The 21953-nt window shown below is 41.0% G+C and overlaps 1 protein-coding gene across 6 annotated transcripts in view; it reads right to left on the bottom strand.

The window, feature by feature from the left end:
* The window catches only part of CNTLN (centlein), a 294546-nt gene that overhangs the window by 134158 nt on the left and 138435 nt on the right, over window positions 1-21953 (bottom strand). For 4 of the 6 annotated variants that reach the window (XM_037902022.2, XM_037902023.2, XM_037902024.2 and 1 more), the window contains exons 9-10: window positions 16275-16448; window positions 6604-6729 (exon numbers count right to left, since the gene is read on the bottom strand). In XM_037902022.2, the coding sequence (XP_037757950.1) occupies window positions 6604-6729; window positions 16275-16448 (300 nt within the window). The remainder of the gene's footprint in view (window positions 1-6603; window positions 6730-16274; window positions 16449-21953) is intronic. The other 2 variants (XM_037902027.2, XM_037902028.2) reach the window with 1 other exon arrangement.

Raw genomic sequence — 21953 nt, 5'->3', positions numbered from 1 at the left:
TTCCCAAAGCCCCTTTTTTTGCAGGAAACTATTAACTAAGATCCAGATTCTCTGCTGTGCCCAGGTCTACTGCAGGGAGTGGGGTGCAGGGAGTGGGGAGTATAAAGAAGCCAACTGCAGATGCCCAATTCTCAAGACCAGGACTATGCCAGCGCCAGACCTGAGTGCTGCTCTGATCTAGCATAGCTGGTAATAGGCCCCAACAATATATTGGCCATCTGAGAATGGCCAGTATGCAGTAGCAATCGGGCCAACTCTGTCATGCTCCTGGCATACCCTGCATATAAGTGCATGTGGTGGTGTAAATAAATATGCCAGCTATACACCAGCAGAGAATTCCGGCATGGCTCGGGTAATTCTCAGATGACAAGATCCGCCCTATTTCTAGCCCCTTTATGCAGCTTTGGGGCCTTGAGAACCTGGCCCTAAAATTTTTAAAAAACATATAATAATGGCCTTGAGATGCCTTTCGCGGTGGGCTTCCAAAGCTGTATGTATTTGTTATATGCACATAGCAGTCTGGTGCATATTTTGCCATGGCCTAATGCACCCTTTGCAAAGTGCAAGTTGTCCAATGACTCGCAGCTTCATAAATTATGAATGACTCATTGCATACTTTTGAATTCTGCATGGCCCAGAAGCGGATTGCAATAATGAGAGAACAGCAGGCTTGCTACTACTATGGGGTCAAGTGGGAGGGGCAGGAAAGCTACATTAGGGACCTTGGTTTCAGAATAGAAAACTGAAAAGAGGAAGCCAGAGTAAAAAGTCAACCTTTGTGGGGCTTGTAAGGTCCTCTGGAGTCACAGCTTACAAAGCCCACTTTAGACAAACTGCAAGGCCTGCAGGAATTGCTGCCATCAAGCAATTCTTCAATAATTTTTTTTTAAATGTTTAACTTTCCTGGCATAAATCTTCATTTAATCTGGAATGAATAAGGTTGAAAGAATCCTCTACCACAGAATGATAGGAATTAGAGATAAAAATACCTTTCAATCATCTTTTCTATTCCCTACCAACGCAGGATTGTTCTCTACAGTATATTTTCTAGTGCTATGTATGCCCTTTGGATTTAAATGGGCCAAGTGATAGACAGGGTTTTCACAGCATCCACTGGGAGACTATTTCAAAGTATAATAAATCTGTCAACATTTTTCCTGATACTCAGTCTGCATTTTCCCACTTTTAATTTCATCCCATTACTCCTAGTTATACTCTCTAGTACCAACATAAGTAATTCCCCTTCTAATAGTTATACAGTTACACTCCACCCCAGAAGGCCTGATTCTGACACTCTTGTTTAGTCAGTCCCATTGCTTATGGTACTAGTCAGTGTGAGTAAGAATGGCAGAATCAGGCATTTAATCTTTCTTCATAAATCAGTTCTTACTGATTATTTGTGCAGCTTTTCACTGAGACAACTCCAATTTGTCATTATCTTCTGGTAATGAAGTGCCAAGAAGTGACAATATTTCAGAGACAGTCACTCCCACAGGCATATAGAGTGAGATTTTTACTTTTCCAATTCATTGTGCATATACAACCCCAAATTGCTTTTGGCCTTTTTTGCTGCCATATCATACTTCAAGCTTAATTCCTGTCTCCCATCACCCCACAGTTTCTTTCAGCATAATAAAAATATTTTGCACTACTACATCGTATTCCATATGAGGATCTCAAAGTACATTTGTGAATTAAGCTTCTGAACAACTCATTAAATATACATTAAATATACAGATTAGTGACGTGCCTGAGGTCAAACAGGGAGTCTGCGACACAGCCGAGAACAGAGCCCAGATCTCCTCCTGATTTCCAATCAAGTGCCTTAATCATAAGACCATCCCTCCTCTCTTCTCTGCAGTACCTTTCATTTTTCCAAATTACATCTCATTTTATAATCTTTTGCCCACAGTTCTAGTCTGTACACCGTGTCCCTTTGTATTATTTCTTTGTCCTCACATATGTCTATAATACCTATAAATTAATGTAATCTACAAATATCATTAGCATGTTGCTCCCCCTCACCAGGTCATTACTTAGATGTTACATAAGAGTGAACGTAATAATTTTCCTATGCAAGCAGACAAATGAATTTTGAGAATCGGATTATAAAATTCGCTACTAAAATCGAAATATATAATATCTACTGTTTCCTTCTTCCACTATCTTAGGCAGAAGAAAAGAGTTTGAATTGCTTTTTCCATTTGGAGAGCTGGATAGATATATACACCAGCAAACCATTTTAAGTGTTGACAAGGCCTAAGATATGGTTCTGGTGGCATCCTCAGGCAAACTTGCATCCTTATCTCCAAGCGATCAACATTTAGTCTAAAAAATGGTGATACTGTATCTCTAAGAGAGGGGAATGTCACTACCTTCCTCCGATATGTTCAGGAGAAAGAGTAAAGACTACGTTTCTTTAATGGTAACTTCTTTGCTGGATGGCTGCTCAGATGCTGGAATCTATTCCTACAAAGGTGTTCAAGTACAAGAGTCATGAGAGCGATACATGTACCCAGATAGAAAGCAATGTGCCATGCCCATAAGGGTAAAGGGTCTTGGTCTGATCCTGGGAGAACCCGAAGATGAATTAAAAGGAAATTCTCTATACATTCCTAGTCTGACCTGGAGTACCAGGCAAGGATAAATGACTCCTGCATGTAAATAATGGCAATGTTAAGCACCTAACTGGCAATGTGCTCGACAAAAATCTCATTTCCATTGTAGGTACATTCAAATGTTTGTATGTACACATAGCTTTGAAAAGCTGATTTTTTTTTTTTTTTTGCAAAATGAACATCGATTGTTATATTACACTTTTTAAATTTGGATTTTTCATCGGATTCTGCTGTCATAAAGAATATAGGAACAACAATGTGGATTTAAACTGTAGCTAATGATAGCTCAGTGGTTTGAGCATTGGCCTACTAAACCCAGGGTTGTGAGTTCAATCCTTGATAGGGGCCATTTAGGGATCTTGGCAAAAATTGGGAATTGGTCCTGCTTTGAGCAGGGGGTTGGACTAGATGACCTCCTGAGGTCCCTTCCAACCCTGATGTTCTATGATAACGAACTTTAACATTTTAAAAATGGGTGATATTCAGTAATAAATAATTAATAAACAGGAAAAATGGATCAACACTACCGTAACACGCCTAAGCAAAGGATGACTCTATCAATCAGGGGCACATCACTGAGGATGGTCCTGAGGACAGGGCAGTAGCATGCATCTCAGGTCACTTTAAAAAAGACCTGGCACTGAGAGAGACATTGAGACTTCAAGAGGAGTATTTAGTATGGTCCAGTTGATGGCTTAAGGAAGCCAAGTGTGACTGCAGTCTTGACTGTCTGTTCTTCCTCATGCAAAGAATGAAGGAGCAGCAAACTGAGCACTGAGACACTACATAAGTTTCTCCCATGCACACAAAGCACCAAATGTGTTTGTCTCTCTCTGGAAAGATGGCTGAGCAGATTGCACCCCTTTTGCATCCTCTACAGGGTTCAGGACCAGACATAGCCTCAGGGTTGACATGAAGCAAGTGGCTACTTCAACTATACCATAACTAATTCTAACTAGCTAACAACAAGAAGATTGGCTAACTAGCTCGTGGACACAAGAGATTTTAGCTTTCTGTTTAGCTTTCTGCATCAGCAGTGAAGGAACTGAGGTGGTTGAGCACTCTCTTATATAGAGGGAACAGATGACATCATCCTAGCGCAAGAGCATTCCTGCACCTCCCAGCAGACATAGTTTTGTTATACACTTTCACAACTCAATGCAAAACACAGAAATAGCACAAGTGGGAATTTACAAAACTCAGGAGACTTCTATTTAAGATCCTGGAACTCCGAATACCAATACTGCTGGGCCTGGGCCAGAACAACAAGCATGACTGCAGTTTTGCCTAATCATATTTTTATGACCACCAGTGTAACTGGTGAAAAAGAAAATAACAAACCTTCTCTCAGTCCAACAACAATGCATTTGTTATTGAGTTTCTGTTTATCCCTGCTCTGGAGATCTACCAGCAGATAGTATGATCTCCTGAACGGAGACTACTTGTACTGGTCCTATAGTATCTGACTTATAATCATTTTCTACAACATTTTCTTTGCCAGCCACAGGGAGAGGAACAGAATGTGTTCACTGAGCCAAACACTAATCCCCTAAGGTCCCTGCCTTCTGACTTGAGTATATGTCAGTGAATGTCTCCCTGCCTGTTGGTTTACACTCACTACTCACCCCTTTTTCAGATCATTATAAAATATATCAGAACTTGAGGCATGCTGCTGTTAGCCTTTTGCCATCATAAAAACTGACCATTTATTCCTACTCTTTGTTTTCAGTCTCTTCGCCAATTTCTGATCCAGGACAATTCTTTGCTTCTCAGTCCATCAGGTTCATAGTTTCTTCAGCAGTGGCTTGCGGGATTCTCTCAGAGGCCTTTTAAATGTCCAGATGAATTTCAACTGGTTCTACCTTACCAAATATTTATATTGCCCAGTTCAAATAATTACAAAATATTAGCGAGGTGTGATTTCTCTTTGAAGAAACAGTGTTGGTTGGTTAGACCCAACTGTGACGGGTTCCCCATGGGGTGCCACCTGGAACTGGGGTACACTGAGCCTGCCTGACCCACCAGCCTGGGCTCCCTTTACATTGTTCTGCTGTGACAGGCCCTCAAGCCTCCTCCAGCACACATACAGGTAGGGACACACCCAGCTGCAGCTACACATAGATGCTGAAATCAGCTCAGCATGGGAAGGCTCAGCTAAGGCACCTCCCAGTTCCTGAGGCACTCCTCCCCCCAAGTGTAAACCCAACATTATATCATCTTTTGCTGCACAGAGAACTGTACAGCGTAAGCTCATAAAATTCGCCCCCTCCCTCAACGTGGAGAGGAATATACACAGCTTTCTGACCCAAGTTATGATTTCCACGCACTGGTTTTAGACAAAACAAAACAAGTTTATTAACTACAAAAGCTAGATTTTAAGTGATTATAAGGGATAGCAAACAGATCAAAGCAGATTATGTAGCAAATAAACAAAAACGCAATAGAAGCTTAATATACTAAAGAGATTGGATATGAGTAGCAAATTCTCACCCTAATTGTTGATTTAGGCAGTTTGCAGAGATTCTTGAGGGCAAGCTGCACTTGTTGCAGCTTGAAAAACTCAGGTATTACTTTCACGGGCTAGAAATCCCTCTAGCCTGGGTTCAGCCCTTCTCCTCCAAGTCCAGTCTTTGTTCCTCAGGTGTTTCCAGCAGTCTCCTTTGGGTGGGGAGTCAGTGAAGAACCATGATGATGTCACTCCCCTGCCTTAAATAGCTTTTGTATATGGCAGGAACCCTTTATCTCCCCTCTTGGTTCCTACTCTCAGTCAGTGGAAAAACACTGGTATTCCAAGATGGAGTCCAGTACCAGGTGATTTGGTCACATGCCTCTGTAGGGACACAGCAGCCATGACTAGGAGGCTGTTTGTAGCGTCCTCAGGAAGGCTCCCCAGTAGGAGATTAGCATCTTCTAAGGCCTATTGTTTTTCCTAATGGCCCTTCCCAGCCAGGCATCTAGACTGATTGTATTCTGCCTAGTGGGCGTTCCCCACGTATAAACACATTTGTAATAGATGCATAGACAATATTCCTAACTTCAGATACCAAAATGATACATGCACACAAATAGGATAATCATACTGTGAATCATAACCTTTTCAATGATATCTTACATGACCCATCTTGCATAAAATACATCTTAGTTATGCCATAATTGTATCATAACAATATTACTATGAAGAATATGGGGGCACAATGCCACATCAACTATATCATGATCTTTTATACGTCTTATATTCCTAATTATCATTTCAACCAATTTACCAGGTACAGCTGTAAAGGCCTACAGGTCTGTAATTCCCTTAAATACACTTTTAAAATATAAGTACAATATTTGCTACCCTCTAGTCTCTGGTATAATAGCTGATTTTAATGAGAGTGTACATATTTTTATAACCGCATAACCACTTCATTCCTAAATTCTTTCAGACCTTTTGGTTGTATACTATCTGGACCAGGTGACTTATCTTTTTCCTTGATGAGTTTGTCTCAGCACCTCTTCTTATGATACCTGAATCTCTTATAGAACCTGACTTTTAACACCAGATAAAAGTAGGTGTCTCCCACAAATTCCTCCATGGTGAAGAGCTATGCAAAGAAATTACTTATTTAGCATCTCATCCATGTTCTTATCTGTCTTAATTGTTCCCTTTTTTATGTTCTGCTTCAACTTATTTCTAACACATTCTTCATGCTGCAACCTTCTAATCCTGAGCTATGAAAATCTGTCAAATCAATGTGAATTAGTGATGTAATATCTTCAATTTTAGAGTATTTGGGGCCTCAGAAATATCAACACAAGATTCACTTTAGGAAGTTAAAAATTTAAGCACAAGGATTAATGAAGAACACAACTTTATGCTAACACAGTTACAGTCTATATAACAATGTGTGCATTCTATGCTTTTAAAATGTATGTTTATTTTTATATATCTACATCTACAAAAGCTTGTAGCTAAAGAGTTGGGGGTTATTTTAGTGTTCACCTTTAGCTGCAGTGTCTTCTCTAAGTTTTCAATCTTCTTTTCAGCTATTTTAAGCTTCCTTAGCTCCTCTGACTCTCTAAAAGAGCTCTTTGGGGACAGAGACCTTGAACGTTTCACAGGTGGTTCCTGGAGAATAAAACAAGGACATGGTTGAACTAGTTGGAACACTGGATTATGAAAGACATGCAAAATTAAAGAACAAGTAATTTTGAATACTAATAATGAATTATAAAAAAAACCTGCATGGAATACCAGAGAAATAACAAGCAGAATTACCACAGCGCTACCACTAAAGGTTTCTCTGTGACTTGTTAATGAGAATATTCATTTACATTTACATTGTTTCTTTCAGAATAATGATGTCCCATTAGGGAAGACTAAAGGGTTATAGACTCAAAAATGCAAGAAACCTCATTACAAAGGAGGGGATAGAGGCTGGTCTAATTGCTCTATAAGGGTCCAAGGTTACACTTGATAGGACAACCAGAAACAAGAGGGAAAGGATTTTTTTCCCTTTGAAATAGTTTAACACACTGTGAAGTTGAAGGAACAATATGCTTGAGGAATATAAATACAACAGACAGTAGATCTTATACCATAATGACCATATGGTCATTAACTATAATGTGGTTAACAAGAGACAAGAATATGTGTTTATATTATGTACAGCTTCATATAGCAATCTGGAGAAAGAATATGTGAAAGTAACACTTAAGATGGGCAGCATTCTTGTTCTTACTATGTCATATGTCCTTATATAAAACAAATAAAGTCCTCTTCAGATTAGGAGTACTGATTTTCTGAATAACTTTGATTAAGGACAGTGAAACATTGAGCAGCAGCTTAATATCCATGAGGTAATCATTTTTAAACTCCATCACTATGAAATAGTCAGAATACAGGAACACCATTAGTGTTAGAGGTCAGTTTTTTTAGCTCTCTTCATTAAAATTTGACATGTACTTTTATTAATAATTATGATTAAATTATTAATTATTAAAATTTTTTAAACCACATGTAATCATATAACAACTTTGGACAAATAGTGGGGGGATGAGTCATTACAATTTTTATAATAACTAAATGATATATAACAAGAAGAGTTTGGATAACATTCTCAGTTACCGTACAACAGATCAGAATACTCTTTATTAATTCTTATGTATGTAAATGTCAGTGTTTTATCTGTCATATCAGTAATTTTATCTTAGCAAACAATATATAAACAAAAGCATTTGTAATACTGTCAAAATAGATCAACAAACACTTTTCTGTGACCATGGAAAAGGGGAAACCACAGATACTGGCAATATACTACCCCATACGCTTATCTTCCCAAATCCGGTTATACAAATTAAGAGACTCTTTTCATTTTCCTTTGGCCATTGTCTTGCAGTGGTAAGTTTAAAAAAAACACATGTTTTAGTTTGTGATTTTTCCTATAAATATCCATACAATTTTAAAGAAAATAAAAACATGAGATTCTACATATTTATGGTTAATTTTAAGTATTTTAAAGTTCCTTGCATTTCAAAGATGCCTAAATAAAAGAAATCAAAAACAGGAGAGCAGAACATGTGAAAAATTACAACTTTATTTACTTCTTATGGCAGAAAGAATTCCACTATTATTGTATTAATCTATATAAAGCATTTAGATTCAACATATTGAAATTCCTAATCTGAAATTGTCATAACTCAGGGACAAGATCCCATACACTCCATGTGTTTTCAGAAGTTCTTATGCAAGCTGGAAAACAAACTGGAGCTATAAGGAAGCTCATTGCATTAATGTTTAAAATACTTTTACAATATGGTATATATTTAGTATGGTTACATGTTACCTAGGAGGAGGATAGATTTCTATGAAAAAGCAAGATCATTGGTCAATACTTTTTTTATATGAAATTTTGGTCAATATTTTCAAAAGTGACTATTTTGTCTGCCTCACTCAATAAAGTGCTCAGTCTGAGACGCATTAAAGGGTCGAACATTTAAGATTTTGCAAAATCAGGCTCCTTTAAGGTTTCTGAAGTTGGGCACTCAAAAACTGAAAACACTCACTTTTGAAAATCTTGGCCTTTGTGTTTATAGTCAATATACTAATCAAATTTCACACATACCAAACGCAAATCCATGTCTACCATGGTATCTAGTTACTACATACCTATATTTAGTGGTCTTACTAAGAACTTAAAATGTTATAAGTGTTACAGGACACCTTACTTTTCATGAGCAGCGAGTTAACTTCTTTCTTAAACTTCATATGTGTACAGAAGGCTGAGAAAAAATCTGATTGCCCAGAAGCTTGGGACTAGAAGTCAAAGGGGAAGGTTACTTACGTTATAGACGTGTGGTTCTTATGGGTATTCATTGTGGGGGGGCATGAGCTTTGTGCGCCCAGGTCTGCAAATTCTTCAATAGCAGTGTCCATTGGTCCACGTACCTGCGTCTCCTCATGTTCCCAACCGAGGGCTTGTGGAGCATCATGGACTGACCGCCCCTCCAGTTCCTACTCTACTGTGAATCCAAAGAGGACCAGAGCAGAAGGGAAGGAGAGCGGGTCATGAATACCCATATGGACCATACATCTCCAAGAACTCCAGTTGCTATAAGCTTCCACTCTTCGAGTGCTAGTTCCTCTCTGTATTCACTGTGGGTAATGCCCAAGATGTGCTCATTGAGGAGGATGGTGCAAGGAGGTGTGTTGTACCATAGACTGAAGGATTGCTGAACCTAAAGAAGCATCTCCAGCTGAAGATTGAATAAGAGCATAACGTCTGGTAAAGGTGTGAATGCAGCCCAAAGTTGGAGATCTACAGATCTCTGAGATGGGAGCTCCTTGCAGGGAAGCCACTGAGGCCAAATGGGCTCTAGTTGATTGGGCCCTGACAGTCTGAGGAGGAGCGGTTTTGTTTAAGATGGTAAAAAAGAGGCTGCAGATAGAAATCCACTTAGAGCATCTTTTGAAAAAGACAGCTTCTCTCTTCAATTTCAGTGATAGTGGCAAATAATCTTGGAGCCTTCAAAAAGGGTCTTGTTCTGTGTAAGTAGAAGCAATATATCAGGAACTTCCTGTTCTGCTGGGTTTCAAAAAGGTATCTTGATGGGATATCCCACTGATGGAAGATGTAGTGCCCTTCTGACAGGTGGAACTCCCACTTGTGATCCCTGGGCAAATGTCTGCTGAGGCTGTCCGCCAGGGAATACATTGAGAATCCTCTTGTGAGGGGATCCCTGAAAAGGGACAGGGAGAGTGTTGTGTGGGGGAGGGGAGGGAGAGACAGGAACTCTCAAGTGTGGTCAGTCAATACGATGTCCAAGACCCATTTGTCCAGAGTTATACGGTGCCACATTGGGAGAAAACAAGTCACCAAAGGGAATGGAGGTAACAGGTGGTATGAAGGCTAGTTGATGGCTCTCAGGCATCCTGTCAAAACGTTATTTTGGCAAGTGGCTGGGACTGAAGAGAGGAGTAGGATAGTGCTGCGTGCCTGTCATGCTGGACCCTCTATTGTTTTCTGGGGGACGGGTAGGTCTTTTGGTGGAAAGAGAGAGGCTGTGGGCGGTATCTAGAAGGAGGAGGCCTGAAACGTTTTCTGTGGGAGTATGGATCTCTAAGGAGAAGACGGTAGTACAAGAGTAGTTGATGGGTGGGGGTGTGTGTGAAATGACATCTATTTTTTCACTAAAAAGATTGTTACCCTCAAAGGGAAGGTCCTCTACTGTTGCCTGAACCTCCTTGCGGAACCACAATGCCTGCAACCATGAGGCCTGTCTCATGACTCTGAGGTAGCCATGGAGTGTGACACTGTCTGATCGAGTGACACTTGGAGGGAAAATATTGCTACGTCATATTTAGTGCAAAGGCATCCACATGATTTTGGAAGCCCTGTCAGGGCTGAAAACCACTTTGCTGGGTTGCCAGAGGGACCGCTGGTTCCAAGTAATTTTCTTCTTACAAGTAAGAGTCATCAGACTCTAGCGGTGGAGCCACAAGACCTGACTCCAATTGACCAGGGACGGGAACTGGAGAATAATGCACCGGCGGTGTCAGGCCTTGCACCTCACAGCTGGAGCTTGGGAGCAGTGAATGTTGAGTTGACAGTGTCATGAAATCTCTCAGCAGGATCGGATCTGAGAGGACTGTATAAATTGCCAGATCCTCAACAAAAACGTATCAAAGTCTTGCTGGAGGAGAGCTGGCTGATGTGTTAGGTATGGCCAGCATCACCTTGGGACCAGATTGGTACCACCAGTGCATAAGGAGAATGGTCTCTTCTGCCTCTGTGTAAGAACTGGTCCTGCCCTTTCAGTGTGCAGTTTTGCAGCACTGGTAGGAATGTTATTACCAACACCTGCCTTTTTCTGTGAGTTCTGGATGCACCCATTTGGGGACATGGAGTCTCAGGCAGTGTTGGATGAAATAGGGAGGGAGCCCTCTTTTTAGAGGATTTGTGGGGTGATTTATCCCTCTTCTTGCAAGAATGTTTACCCTTGCCTTCACTGTGTCTCCATTTCAGTCTTTGGGCTCGTAGGAGGACACTGAACTGGCTGATCCTGAAGCCAGAGAGATGCTACCAAGAGGTTCAGGTTGGGTAGAAGGGGATCAGGAAGGCCCAGGGTCTGAATAGGCCTCACTGAGAACTCCATAAGGTGTCTCTGAAGTCTGAACTCTTGAAGGTCCCTGGTACACAGTGGAAAAGCATGACAGAGGTCACATCTCAAGGAGATGTGGGAATACAGGCAGCTCTTGTACGGATCACTCATCAGGAATACCAAGAGGCAAGTGAGGCAGAGTTTGAAGCCTGGAACCTTGGGCATAACAGATGCCCCCAAAAGTGAGGGAGTGGAACAGGGGAAAAGCCCTCCCATCCCCAAACTTACTAAACTAAACAGTACAAAAACTAACTACTAAAACCTAAAACAACGTACAGGATTAAAGATAAAGCAGGAACGCTGGCAGTGAAGAGACACAGAAGAGTTCTGCGTTTGACCACAATTAGCAGAAAGAAATGAGACATGGTCGGTCTGTGCCACCCCTTATGCCCTCAGTTGGAAGCATGAGGAAATGCAGGTACTGACCAACGGACACTTCTGTTGAAGAATTTCCAGTCCAGGGTGCATGGAGCACACATGCTCCCACAGTGAATACCATAGGGACCAGCATTCAAAAAAGAATATCATGTTTCCTGTCCACAGACAAGGAGAACAAGGGGGGCTGGAGGTGGCCTGACTGATATCAGGCACAGCAGCACTGAGCTACCAGTCAGGAGGAAGCGTGGAAAGAAGGTGAGACAGGACCAGAGAAGACCATACTCCCTTGATGGCTAGATGGCAGAGGAGTCATGAAACTTTTTTCTGTTGCAACACAGGGTCACAGTATAGAAAAGGTAGAGAACTATCCCCGTTGATGACAGTGACACAAATAACGCCTAATGAGAAGTAGTGGAACTAGTAAGAACCGACTACTGAATATACTTCAGTTTGAATATATTGTTGTCTGTTAAGTAATCTGATCAGAGATCTGTGGAGAGAACAGACTGGGTCTGGGCTTTTCAGCTGCAGTCAGGTAATTCAAAGGCAGTCTTTGCCAGAAAACTGAAGTTTAATTTTCTAGCCAAGTTAAAGTAGGCTGTGTAGTAAAAGATGCTGCAATGTGATTGCCTGGGGCTGCTGCAAAACTCAATTTGATTTCAAGGGGAGATGGCTTCTGTAATACCTTGCCTCACAACTGCAAACTTAGTTGCTTCTGTTGCCAGGTTTAGGCACTTTAATTTGCAAATCAATCCTCAAATTACACAGTATTTTAAACACATTTACATCAAAACTATATACACAGATTTGGTTGCTTTAAACATTTAAAAAAACCCTATTTGGAACAAAAAAAAATTAGTCTGTTTTTTTTGGGGGGGGAGAGGGGAAGATAGATCAGCCTGAATGAAGAGAGAGCAATGCTGAAAGCTTTCATGGAAGTAGTCTTAAAGAACAACCACAGAAAAATATGCTAAGTAATGTGAGAAACAGACATAATTTCACTTTCCACTATTAATGGAAAGATAAATATCTATGGGTTTTATGACAGAAAGATGAAAGATTTTGTGTAACTTGTCGAAAATATGGGAAGTTTTTTTATATGGATAGTCTTCTAACTGGGTGAGCAACTTTAAGAACTGATTCTCTATACATGAGACTCTATACAGTTTGACCAATGTACATGGCAGAGGGGCATTGCTGGCACATGATGGCATATATCACATTGGTGGATGTGCAGGTCACCTACTACAGGACAGGCCTAACAAAGAAAATAACAGAACGCCACTAGCCGTCACCTTCAGCCCCCAACTAAAACCCCTCCAACGCATTATTAAGGATCTACAACCTATCCTGAAGGATGACCCAACACTCTCACAAATCTTGGGAGAAAGGCCAGTCCTTGCCTACAGACAGCCCCCCAACCTGAAGCGAATACTCACCAACAACCACATACCACACAACAGAACCACTAGCCCAGGAACCTATCCTTGCAACAAAGCCCGTTGCCAACTGTGCCCACATATCTATTCAGGGGACACCATCACAGGGCCTAACAACATCAGCCACACTATCAGAGGCTCGTTCACCTGCACATCCACCAATGTGATATATGCCATCATGTGCCAGCAATGCCCCTCTGCCATGTACATTGGTCAAACTGGACAGTCTCTACGTAAAAGAATAAATGGACACAAATCAGATGTCAAGAATTATAACATTCATAAACCAGTCGGAGAACACTTCAATCTCTCTGGTCACGCAATCACAGACATGAGGGTCGCTATCTTAAAGCAAAAAAACTTCAAATCCAGACTCCAGCGAGAAACTGCTGAATTGGAATTCATTTGCAAATTGGATACTATTAATTTGGGCTTGAATAGAGACTGGGAGTGGCTAAGTCATTATGCAAGGTAGCCTGTCTCCCCTTGTTTTTTTCCTGCAAAACTCCCCCCAAGACGTTCTGGTTAAACTTGGATTATTGCTGTGCACATTGTAAGATGAGCTGTTGCCAGCAGGAGAATGAGTTTGTGTGTGTGGTTTTTGGAAAGTGGGGGGTGTGGGGGGGGGGTGAGAAAACCTGGATTAGTGCTGGAGGTGACCCACCTTGATTATCATGCGCATTATAAAGAGGGGTTTCAAAGGGGGATGGGCTGTTGCCAGCAGGAGAGTGAGTTTGTATGTGTGTGTGTGGGGGGGGGAAGGGTGAGAAAACGTGGATTTGTGCTGGAAATGGCTCTACTTGATGATCACTTTAGATAAGCTGTTGCCAGCAGGAGAGTGGGGTGGGAGGAAGTTTTGTTTCATGGTCTCTGTGTGTATATAATGTCTTCTGCAGTTTCCACGATATGCTATGCATCCGATGAAGTGAGCTGTAGCTCACGAAAGCTCATGCTCAAATAAACTGGTTAGTCTCTAAGGTGCCACAAGTACTCCTTTTCTTTTTATATATTCGAGTGTGTGTGTCCCCACAGAAAATGCTCTAAGTGCATTAAGTGCATTAACTTGGCGGAGTGCTTCCACAGTACTGAGGCTAGAGTCGACTTCCGGAGTGTTGCACTGTGGGTAGCTATCCCACAGTTCCCGCAGTCTCCGCTGCCCATTGGAATTCTGGGTTGAGATCCCAATGCCTGATGGGGCTAAAACATTGTCGCGGGTGGTTCTGGGTACATATCGTCAGGCCCCCGTTCCCTCCCTCCCTCCGTGAAAGCAAGGGCAGACAATCGCTTCGCGCCTTTTTTCCTGAGTTATCTGTGCAGACGCCATACCACAGCAAGCATGGATGTCACCGTATGTCTCCTGGATACTGGCAGATGCGGTACTGCATTGCTACACAGCAGCAGCAACCCATTGCCTTGTGGCAGCAGACGGTGCAATAGGACTGGTAGCCATCATCGTCATGTCCGAGGTGCTCCTGGTTGCCTGTATGAGGTCGATCAGGAGCGCCTGGGCAGACATGGGCACAGGGACTAAATTTGGAGTGACTTGATCAGGTCATTCTCTTTAGTCCTGCAGTCAGTCCTATTGAACCATCTTATGGTGAGCAGGCAGGTGATACGGATTGCTAGCAGTCCTATTGCATCATCTTCTGCTGGGCAGGCAAGAGATGAGGATGGCTAGCAGTCGTATTGTACCACCTTCTGCCGAGCAGCCATGAGATGTGGATGGCATGCAGTCCTTCTGCACCGTCTACTGCCAGCCAAAGATGTAAAAGATAGATGGAGTGGATCAAAACAGGAAATAGAACACATTTGTTTTGTACTCATTTGCAACCCCCCCCCACCCCCCCCCATCTAGGGGACTCATTCCTCTAGGTCATACTGCAGTCACTCACAGAGAAGGTGCAGCGAGGTAAATCTAGCCATGTATCAATCAGAGGCCAGTCTAACCTCCTTGTTCCAATAAGAACAATAACTTAGGTGCACCATTTCTTATTGGAACCCTCCGTGAAGTTCTGCCTGAAATACTCCTTGATGTAAAGCCACCCCCTTTGTTGATTTTAACTCCCTGTAAGCCAACCCTGTAAGCCGTGTCGTCAGTCGCCCCTCCCTGCATCAGAGCAACGGCAAACAATCGTGCATCTGAGTTGAGAGTGCTGTTCAGAGCAGTCACAATGGAGCACTCTGGGATAGTACCCCAAATTCGACCTGGCAAGGCCGATTTAAGCGCTAATCCACTTGTCAGGGGTGGAGTAAGGAAATCGATTTTAAGAGCCCTTTGAGTCGAAATAAAGGGCTTCATCGCATGGACGGGTGCAGGTTTACATCGATTTAACGCTGCTAAATTCGATCTAAAGTCCTAGTGTAGACCAGGGCATAGAATACTAGCTACTTGGTAGTCTTCATAAGGGAACATCTTTGAGAAAGCAGAATGCCACCCCATTTTATTACTGACTGAATTGTAAGCTAGACAGGGGGGTTTCTGTGAGTTCCCATGTGACATAAATGCCTTTCACCCCGTGTGCTCTATAAAACCTCAAGAACAAAATGTTAGAAAAGGAAGTTGCTGACCAGTTTACATTAATACCATAAATGAATATTCAACCATTAGAATTATTTTAATATCTATTTTATTAATAAGTAATAATGACTTTAAATAGAAGAAGGAACATAATTATAAATAAAACAACAAATGATCTGGAAAGATGCAATCTAGTACTTTACAAAATAAAAGCTATCTGGACTATAAACTGAAGGAGTTCTAGTTTTAGTACTTTGTATAAAATAAAACCACTTCATATTTAAAAATTCAGAGGCATCATTTTGCTTTATTACAAACTCTTATAAAATAAAAATTCTTATTACTTATATTTCCATAGAAAGGAAAAAAGGGTATTCTAGCAAACAGAATGAAATACTTAATATTCATTTTAAGAAACTTGCAAAGAATTTGGCCATTAAATAATTTAATTATATTAAGAATCCTTTATTCTGTGTTAATAAGGTAAAAATTTCTACTCCCTGAAGTTATTTTAGCAAGTCTTTGGCAGATAATACAAACACCCTTCAAACAAGCTTCCAGAATTATAAGCAGCATGGACAGTTATTAAAACAGTTGTTATCTGAACCCCTGAGCAAAAATGTTTGGCTTTGCCAGCCTCATTTTGACATAACAATACAAGACAATAAACTAACCTACCTTGTGCTTTCTTCCAGACTTTATGTTTTTGCTTTCAAGGATGTCTGTGCTGCAAAAGCTACGCTCTGCTAGGTTAAGATTTGCTGTTTTCAATTTTTCCTGCAAAAACTGTATTTCAAATTTCTGTGATGCTATAAGACACTCTAGCTCATTTAAAGAAGGTTGTTGAAATTCCTAGAAAATAATAGCACATGTTTAATTAGTAACATTAAAAACCATATAATTGTAATAAGAAAATTTAGACAAAGCTACCTTCAGAAACAAGATCATCTACATCACATGAATCTATGCAAGCTGTAAAAGCTTCCCTCCTTGGGAATCCAAGGTGTAGTGATCTATCAAAAACAACTCCTTAAGATCTAAGTAAATGTATTTTCACAACATCACACTTTTTTTAAAATCAGGAGAAAACATTAAACAATTCGTTTATAATGATTTACAATGTCTGTCTCCATACAAACATTAAAGCAAGTTGGTGAAAAACAACTACTGCAGTCATTTTAACTCCTACATGAAAAAAGTCAGGATTTCTTGACAAAAAGCTTTAACTCCAAAATTCATTAGTGCTAAAAATTAAGATCCCAAGCCTCTTGGTATCAATAATTACAAAACTAGAAGATGAACAGCAGTGGCAATGTTACTCTCAGTACTACTTTTGTAATTATTTTAGAGTGCCCAAAAGTGTAGCAGATGCCTCGCAAAAATACGTAAAGACACAGCCCCGACCTGTGGAGCTTGTAATGTAAATTCAGGCGATACAAATAATGAGGGTCAAATTTAACAAAAAAGATGGAAGAGAAGAAATACAAAAGAGAAGAGGAAGAGAAGGTTAATGACACTGGATCAAACTGTTACTCAGTAATTCATGTACACATTTTCATGGTGCCACTGGATTAGATTTTTCAAAATTTTTAATTTATTAACTCATTTTATAAAGATTCCTTGGCATAATATAATAAGGCCAAATTCTTCTCACTCTGGGCCTGATTCAAAATCCATTGAAATCACTAGAAAGATGTGCATGGACTTCAGTCACCTTTAGATCAGCCTTCTGACGTACAAAAGTACCATCATTTACTTTAAGGGGACTAGTTATTTCCATAAGGAAAGGAAGTTGCTAGAATACCTATTAACACTTATTATTTCTTCATCCAAATATACACATCAGATGATCTGGCCAAAAAAAATCCAAAAAAACAAAACTGTGCTGCAAGAAACCATTTCTTTAAGTTTGCTGGACAGTTTCCACATTCAAGCATATCGTCAGACACGTAGCAAAGTCTGAGCAAAAGGGCTTTGCTCACAAGTGAATACACTAAAAATGCAGCGGAATTAAAGAATAGGATAGTGGACATAGACACATGATTCCTTGCAATGCAACTTTTTGCCCATAAGCACTATGAATTCATAGTTCCTGCAAGTAAACATAAAACAACAAATATCAAGCACTAATTTTGTTAACACAATAAATAAGGTCACTCCTCAGCCAGACACAGAGGAGAAGAGTGGGAGAGTCTTCAGCGTGAGGGAACAAAAATGGTCAACACTCTTATTGGCACAGTTCGTTTAACAATCTCTATTGCACTCTATAAGCTATTTGAGACTGTATGTGGTTGCAGATAGATGAACACTTCCTCTCCCCCATTTCTGATCCCTAGGGACACTTGAAGGCAAGCCTACAACGACTGGGAGATCATAAACAAAAAAATTAAAAAGCGAGGAGAAAGTGATAGGACAGGTATTTGGTTTGCCAATCACAGAAAGGAGGATTTCTATGAAGGTAGGATTCTTCACTTTACAATTAGACAGAGCTTCTACACTACACACAGGTGAAAATAACCCAGAAGAGAAGAGTAAAGCCAAGGAATAAAGGGTCTTTGCTGTTTTTCATTTAAGTAATATATTTTAGGATGTTAGATTTTATGGAGCTTTTCAATCAAGTTTGCGTATATAAAATTATCAAAAAAGGTTCAATACAAAATAACGTCCTCTCTTTCATTCTAATAAACATGCACTCGCGCCCATGCCCATAGATATTAGACTGAATAAAAGTTGTTTGCTTTTAAATTTTGCACTACATGTAAATGATACATCCATTAGATATAAAACAGTTCCTTGCCAGCTTGCGAAAAGGGAGTGGACTCTCCAAACTCAAGGTATGTCAACACTTACCAGTCGTGTGCAGAGTACAGAAACTGCACACCCAGCTAGCACAGTTATAAACAGCAGTGTAGATGGTAGGACACGGCTTAGGCGAGTAAATGCCCTATATGATTAAAGCCCCAGGGCAAAGAATCTATGCAGCTTGCTACATGTCCAAGCAGTGCTTACCACATCTGCAGTGTAATGCCCTCTGCCTCCCCACTGCTGGAGCATTTCTATGCTGCAGTGAAAGTCATGATGGGGCTTAAGCAGTCAGACCTAGTGGTCAGAGCAGGAGTCAAAATCAGGAACCTGATCCAAGAATCAGAGTTGTGAGTCGGGCAAAGTGTCAGAGCTGGAGTCAGGAGAAAGGATCAGGAATCAGGCAGGAACACATCAGAAAGCAAAGCTCATGAGTCAAGTGAGAATGCAAGGTCCAAAGAAGCAGCCAGTCAATAATTCATCCAGTTGCACAGACAAATCCCTGTGCTTCCTTCTAGCTTCAATAGCACAGCCAGACCAATCGGAGGGGTCAGGCACTCTGCCAGTCAGGACTCTCCTGGGCAGTGCCTCTGGTGGGGCTCAGGTTCCATTAGCCACTCAACCCAGTAATTAATTAGAAGCTGATGGATGGCAGCTGGAACATGAAGGGTGCTTGGGTTCACATGGAACTGGGATCAAGATCCATGGATCCTCACAGGGAAAGGCTCCAGCAGTGGGGAAAGGCTCCAGCAGCTCCCCCTGGCAGAGCCTTTTCTTGCCACAGTGAAAGGCTCCAGCAGTGGGGAGCTGCCAGAATCTTTTACTGCATATGTAGCTACACATACTGCAGTGGCAAGTGTGGACACAGCCTGCCTTTCACCGCACTGTGCAGCTACACATGTACTCTGCACACAACGGTGTAAGTGTACACATAGGCTCAGTTATGACTATTTTAATTCAGGGCTATATTTTATTATTTCCATGAAATAAACTTTTTCAAAAAACCCTCCAAGACATTTATACTGAACTTGAACCAGTAGGATTACAGTACCCAAATAAACTTAAGTCCTCCTGTATGGTATAATTATTGGCTGGTTACTGTATTTCTGCTGTCAAATTTCCCCAGTCACCAATGAGATATGCATAAGTGTTATGAAATGAAAATAAACTTAAGAACCAGAAAATGGTTCCCTACCCTGAAGTCAACGGCAAAACTCTCGCTGACTTCAGTGAGCCCAGGATTTCACTCAACGAATTTTTCTTCTGTTTATCTCTCTTTTTCTCTAACTGTAAGAGTTGTGCAAAAATGAACATGCAGAGGTACTCATTGGAAATAATTCTACTAAATGCATATTTTCTTGTTATGTCCTTTGTACACACACACACACAAATATACATATTTCTCTGGGTTTTTATTTTATCAGAAACTTTTGAAGGGTCTGTGTTCTTAAAGTTATGCAGTAGATTACCATTACCTGTGTAGAATTTACTGTATATTTCATAGGTATGAAGTCTTCAGAACCTACTGTATATTTTATAGGTATTGTTCTTTCTGTGGTTTCAGGAACTCTGAGAACTCACACCTTATTCTGAAGATATTTATTTTCAAGACTGAGATTCTCTCTAATGAATGTAGTGTTTTTTTTAAGACATTGTGTGTTACCTTCCAGTATTTTAACCTTTTCTTTACCACCTGATATACACTTTTCTATGTTTACCAGTCTGGTAACAGTTTTTTACTTGAGTTCAAAAGGACTTCTGAATTTCATGAGTTTTTAGATTTAAAATTAGACATTTTCCAAGCTATACAAATTTAATCAAAGCTATCTCAAAGTTCAGCTGTATTCAGATTTGGGGATATGGCTCAGGTGCATATCCATTTCACATTGCATTAATGTAATTTTGTGTACTAAATTTCCTTGGCTAGGAGAAAAAAATAGTGAAAAACCAAATCTGAAGTGAAGGGGTTTACTTTTGTGCTAGCCAGGCTTTTCTTCTAACAGAAAATAACCGACTAAAGAAATACTATTCCAGAATTTGTAGATCTTGAAAGACAGAGTGAAATTGTCAGACCCATAGTGAGGAGTGGTCACTGCCCTTTTTCAGCAGTAGCAAACCTCTTTAGTTGTTAAGCTTTTCATCTGCACTCTTGTTTGGGTGCTGCAATACAAATGAAAAATAATAATGGAAATGTTAAAATTAAACTGACAGAAATTGCAGATTATTCACTGCATCCTGACATTAAAAAATGGACATGACCTTAAGCAGGAGTGGTGCTGCAGTTCAGGACTTAGGAAAGTAATCAAATCCTGCACCCACACAGTCCAATCCAGAATGTGTACTAAGGAGACCTGCAAAGACTGCAAAGAAAAAAAGCCTTACGACATGCTAAGGAGCAGCAGTGGAGCTCCTCTACAACTGCTATTACAGAATCCGTGCTGTAGCAAACCTATTTCTCACGAGCTGGAATTCTAAGTCTCCACAAGGATGAAAGAGAATTGTCAGTAGCTCCATAAAATTTCAATTCCTTCAAGTTTGTCCCCAAATCCTAAGGTTGCATTCAAAGTCCCTGTACAGTTATAGTCCTACACAGCTGCACACACACACAGATTGAGTACACATTAAAAGCAGGCTCTCAGAACTGCCAAAGGTCAAGCATCTCACCTTGGGCATTTAGCAATCCTGTCACACCTCCCCACAGCCCTGCTGGAATGTAATGTACCCATCAGGGCAGCAGGGATTTTCTTGTAGTTTTTCCACCAGTCACCAGGGACCACAATGATGGAAGAATAGGAGGCAGCCAAGCTGACTCTCCCACTTCTCCTCTTGCTGGATGGATCCAAGTGAGCATGGAGTAGCTGGGATCAAAAAGGTGACCGCTGTGGCCCTGTATCCCAGAGGCAAGTGACATAAGGTGTCAAAGACTGGCAGAGACTAGGAGTAAGACAGGGACAAAAAGGATGGTCAGAGAGTGAGAGCAGGACATGTGCCCGGGGGGAGGGGAGGAGGGGCTGGCAGACAATATGGGGACAAGGGCTGAAAGATGGATGCAGAGAAGGACAGAGGCTAAAGTGGGTTGGGGCAAAGGTGCGGATATTGATCCAGGATTTTCAAACCCCACCTGCAGGTTGACTTGCCCAAAATTCCCATCTCCCCCTTGCCCAGATACTGTCCCTCTCACTTCAGTCTGCCCTAGCTCCCACTTCTCCTCTTCCCCCTCATTTTCTCAAGCCCACCTCACTGTTACCTTGGCTCCCCAAGCTGCCCCTAGCTCTTCCAGCCCTCACCCACTCCTGAGAGATTTAGGAAGATAGGGTGGTACCTGCTCATACTGTGTGGAGCATGGGTGGGAGAACATCCTGAGGAGGAAATAGTGATTCGCTCTGAGCAGCAATAAATGTTAGGTACACAATGCACCACAAAGCCCACATTCAGTAAATCTGTAAGTTAATTTTGCTGTCAGTCACCAACAATGAGATCTTTTGTTTAGTAAAGATCAATTAAAATCATATGCTCTTGTACTGCAATACAACCATAATTCATTTATGTTATGTT

This window comes from Chelonia mydas, chromosome 5, assembly GCF_015237465.2.
Source record: "Chelonia mydas isolate rCheMyd1 chromosome 5, rCheMyd1.pri.v2, whole genome shotgun sequence".
NCBI lineage: Eukaryota > Metazoa > Chordata > Testudines > Cheloniidae > Chelonia > Chelonia mydas.
This window is presented reverse-complemented; position numbering and strand designations above follow the sequence as displayed.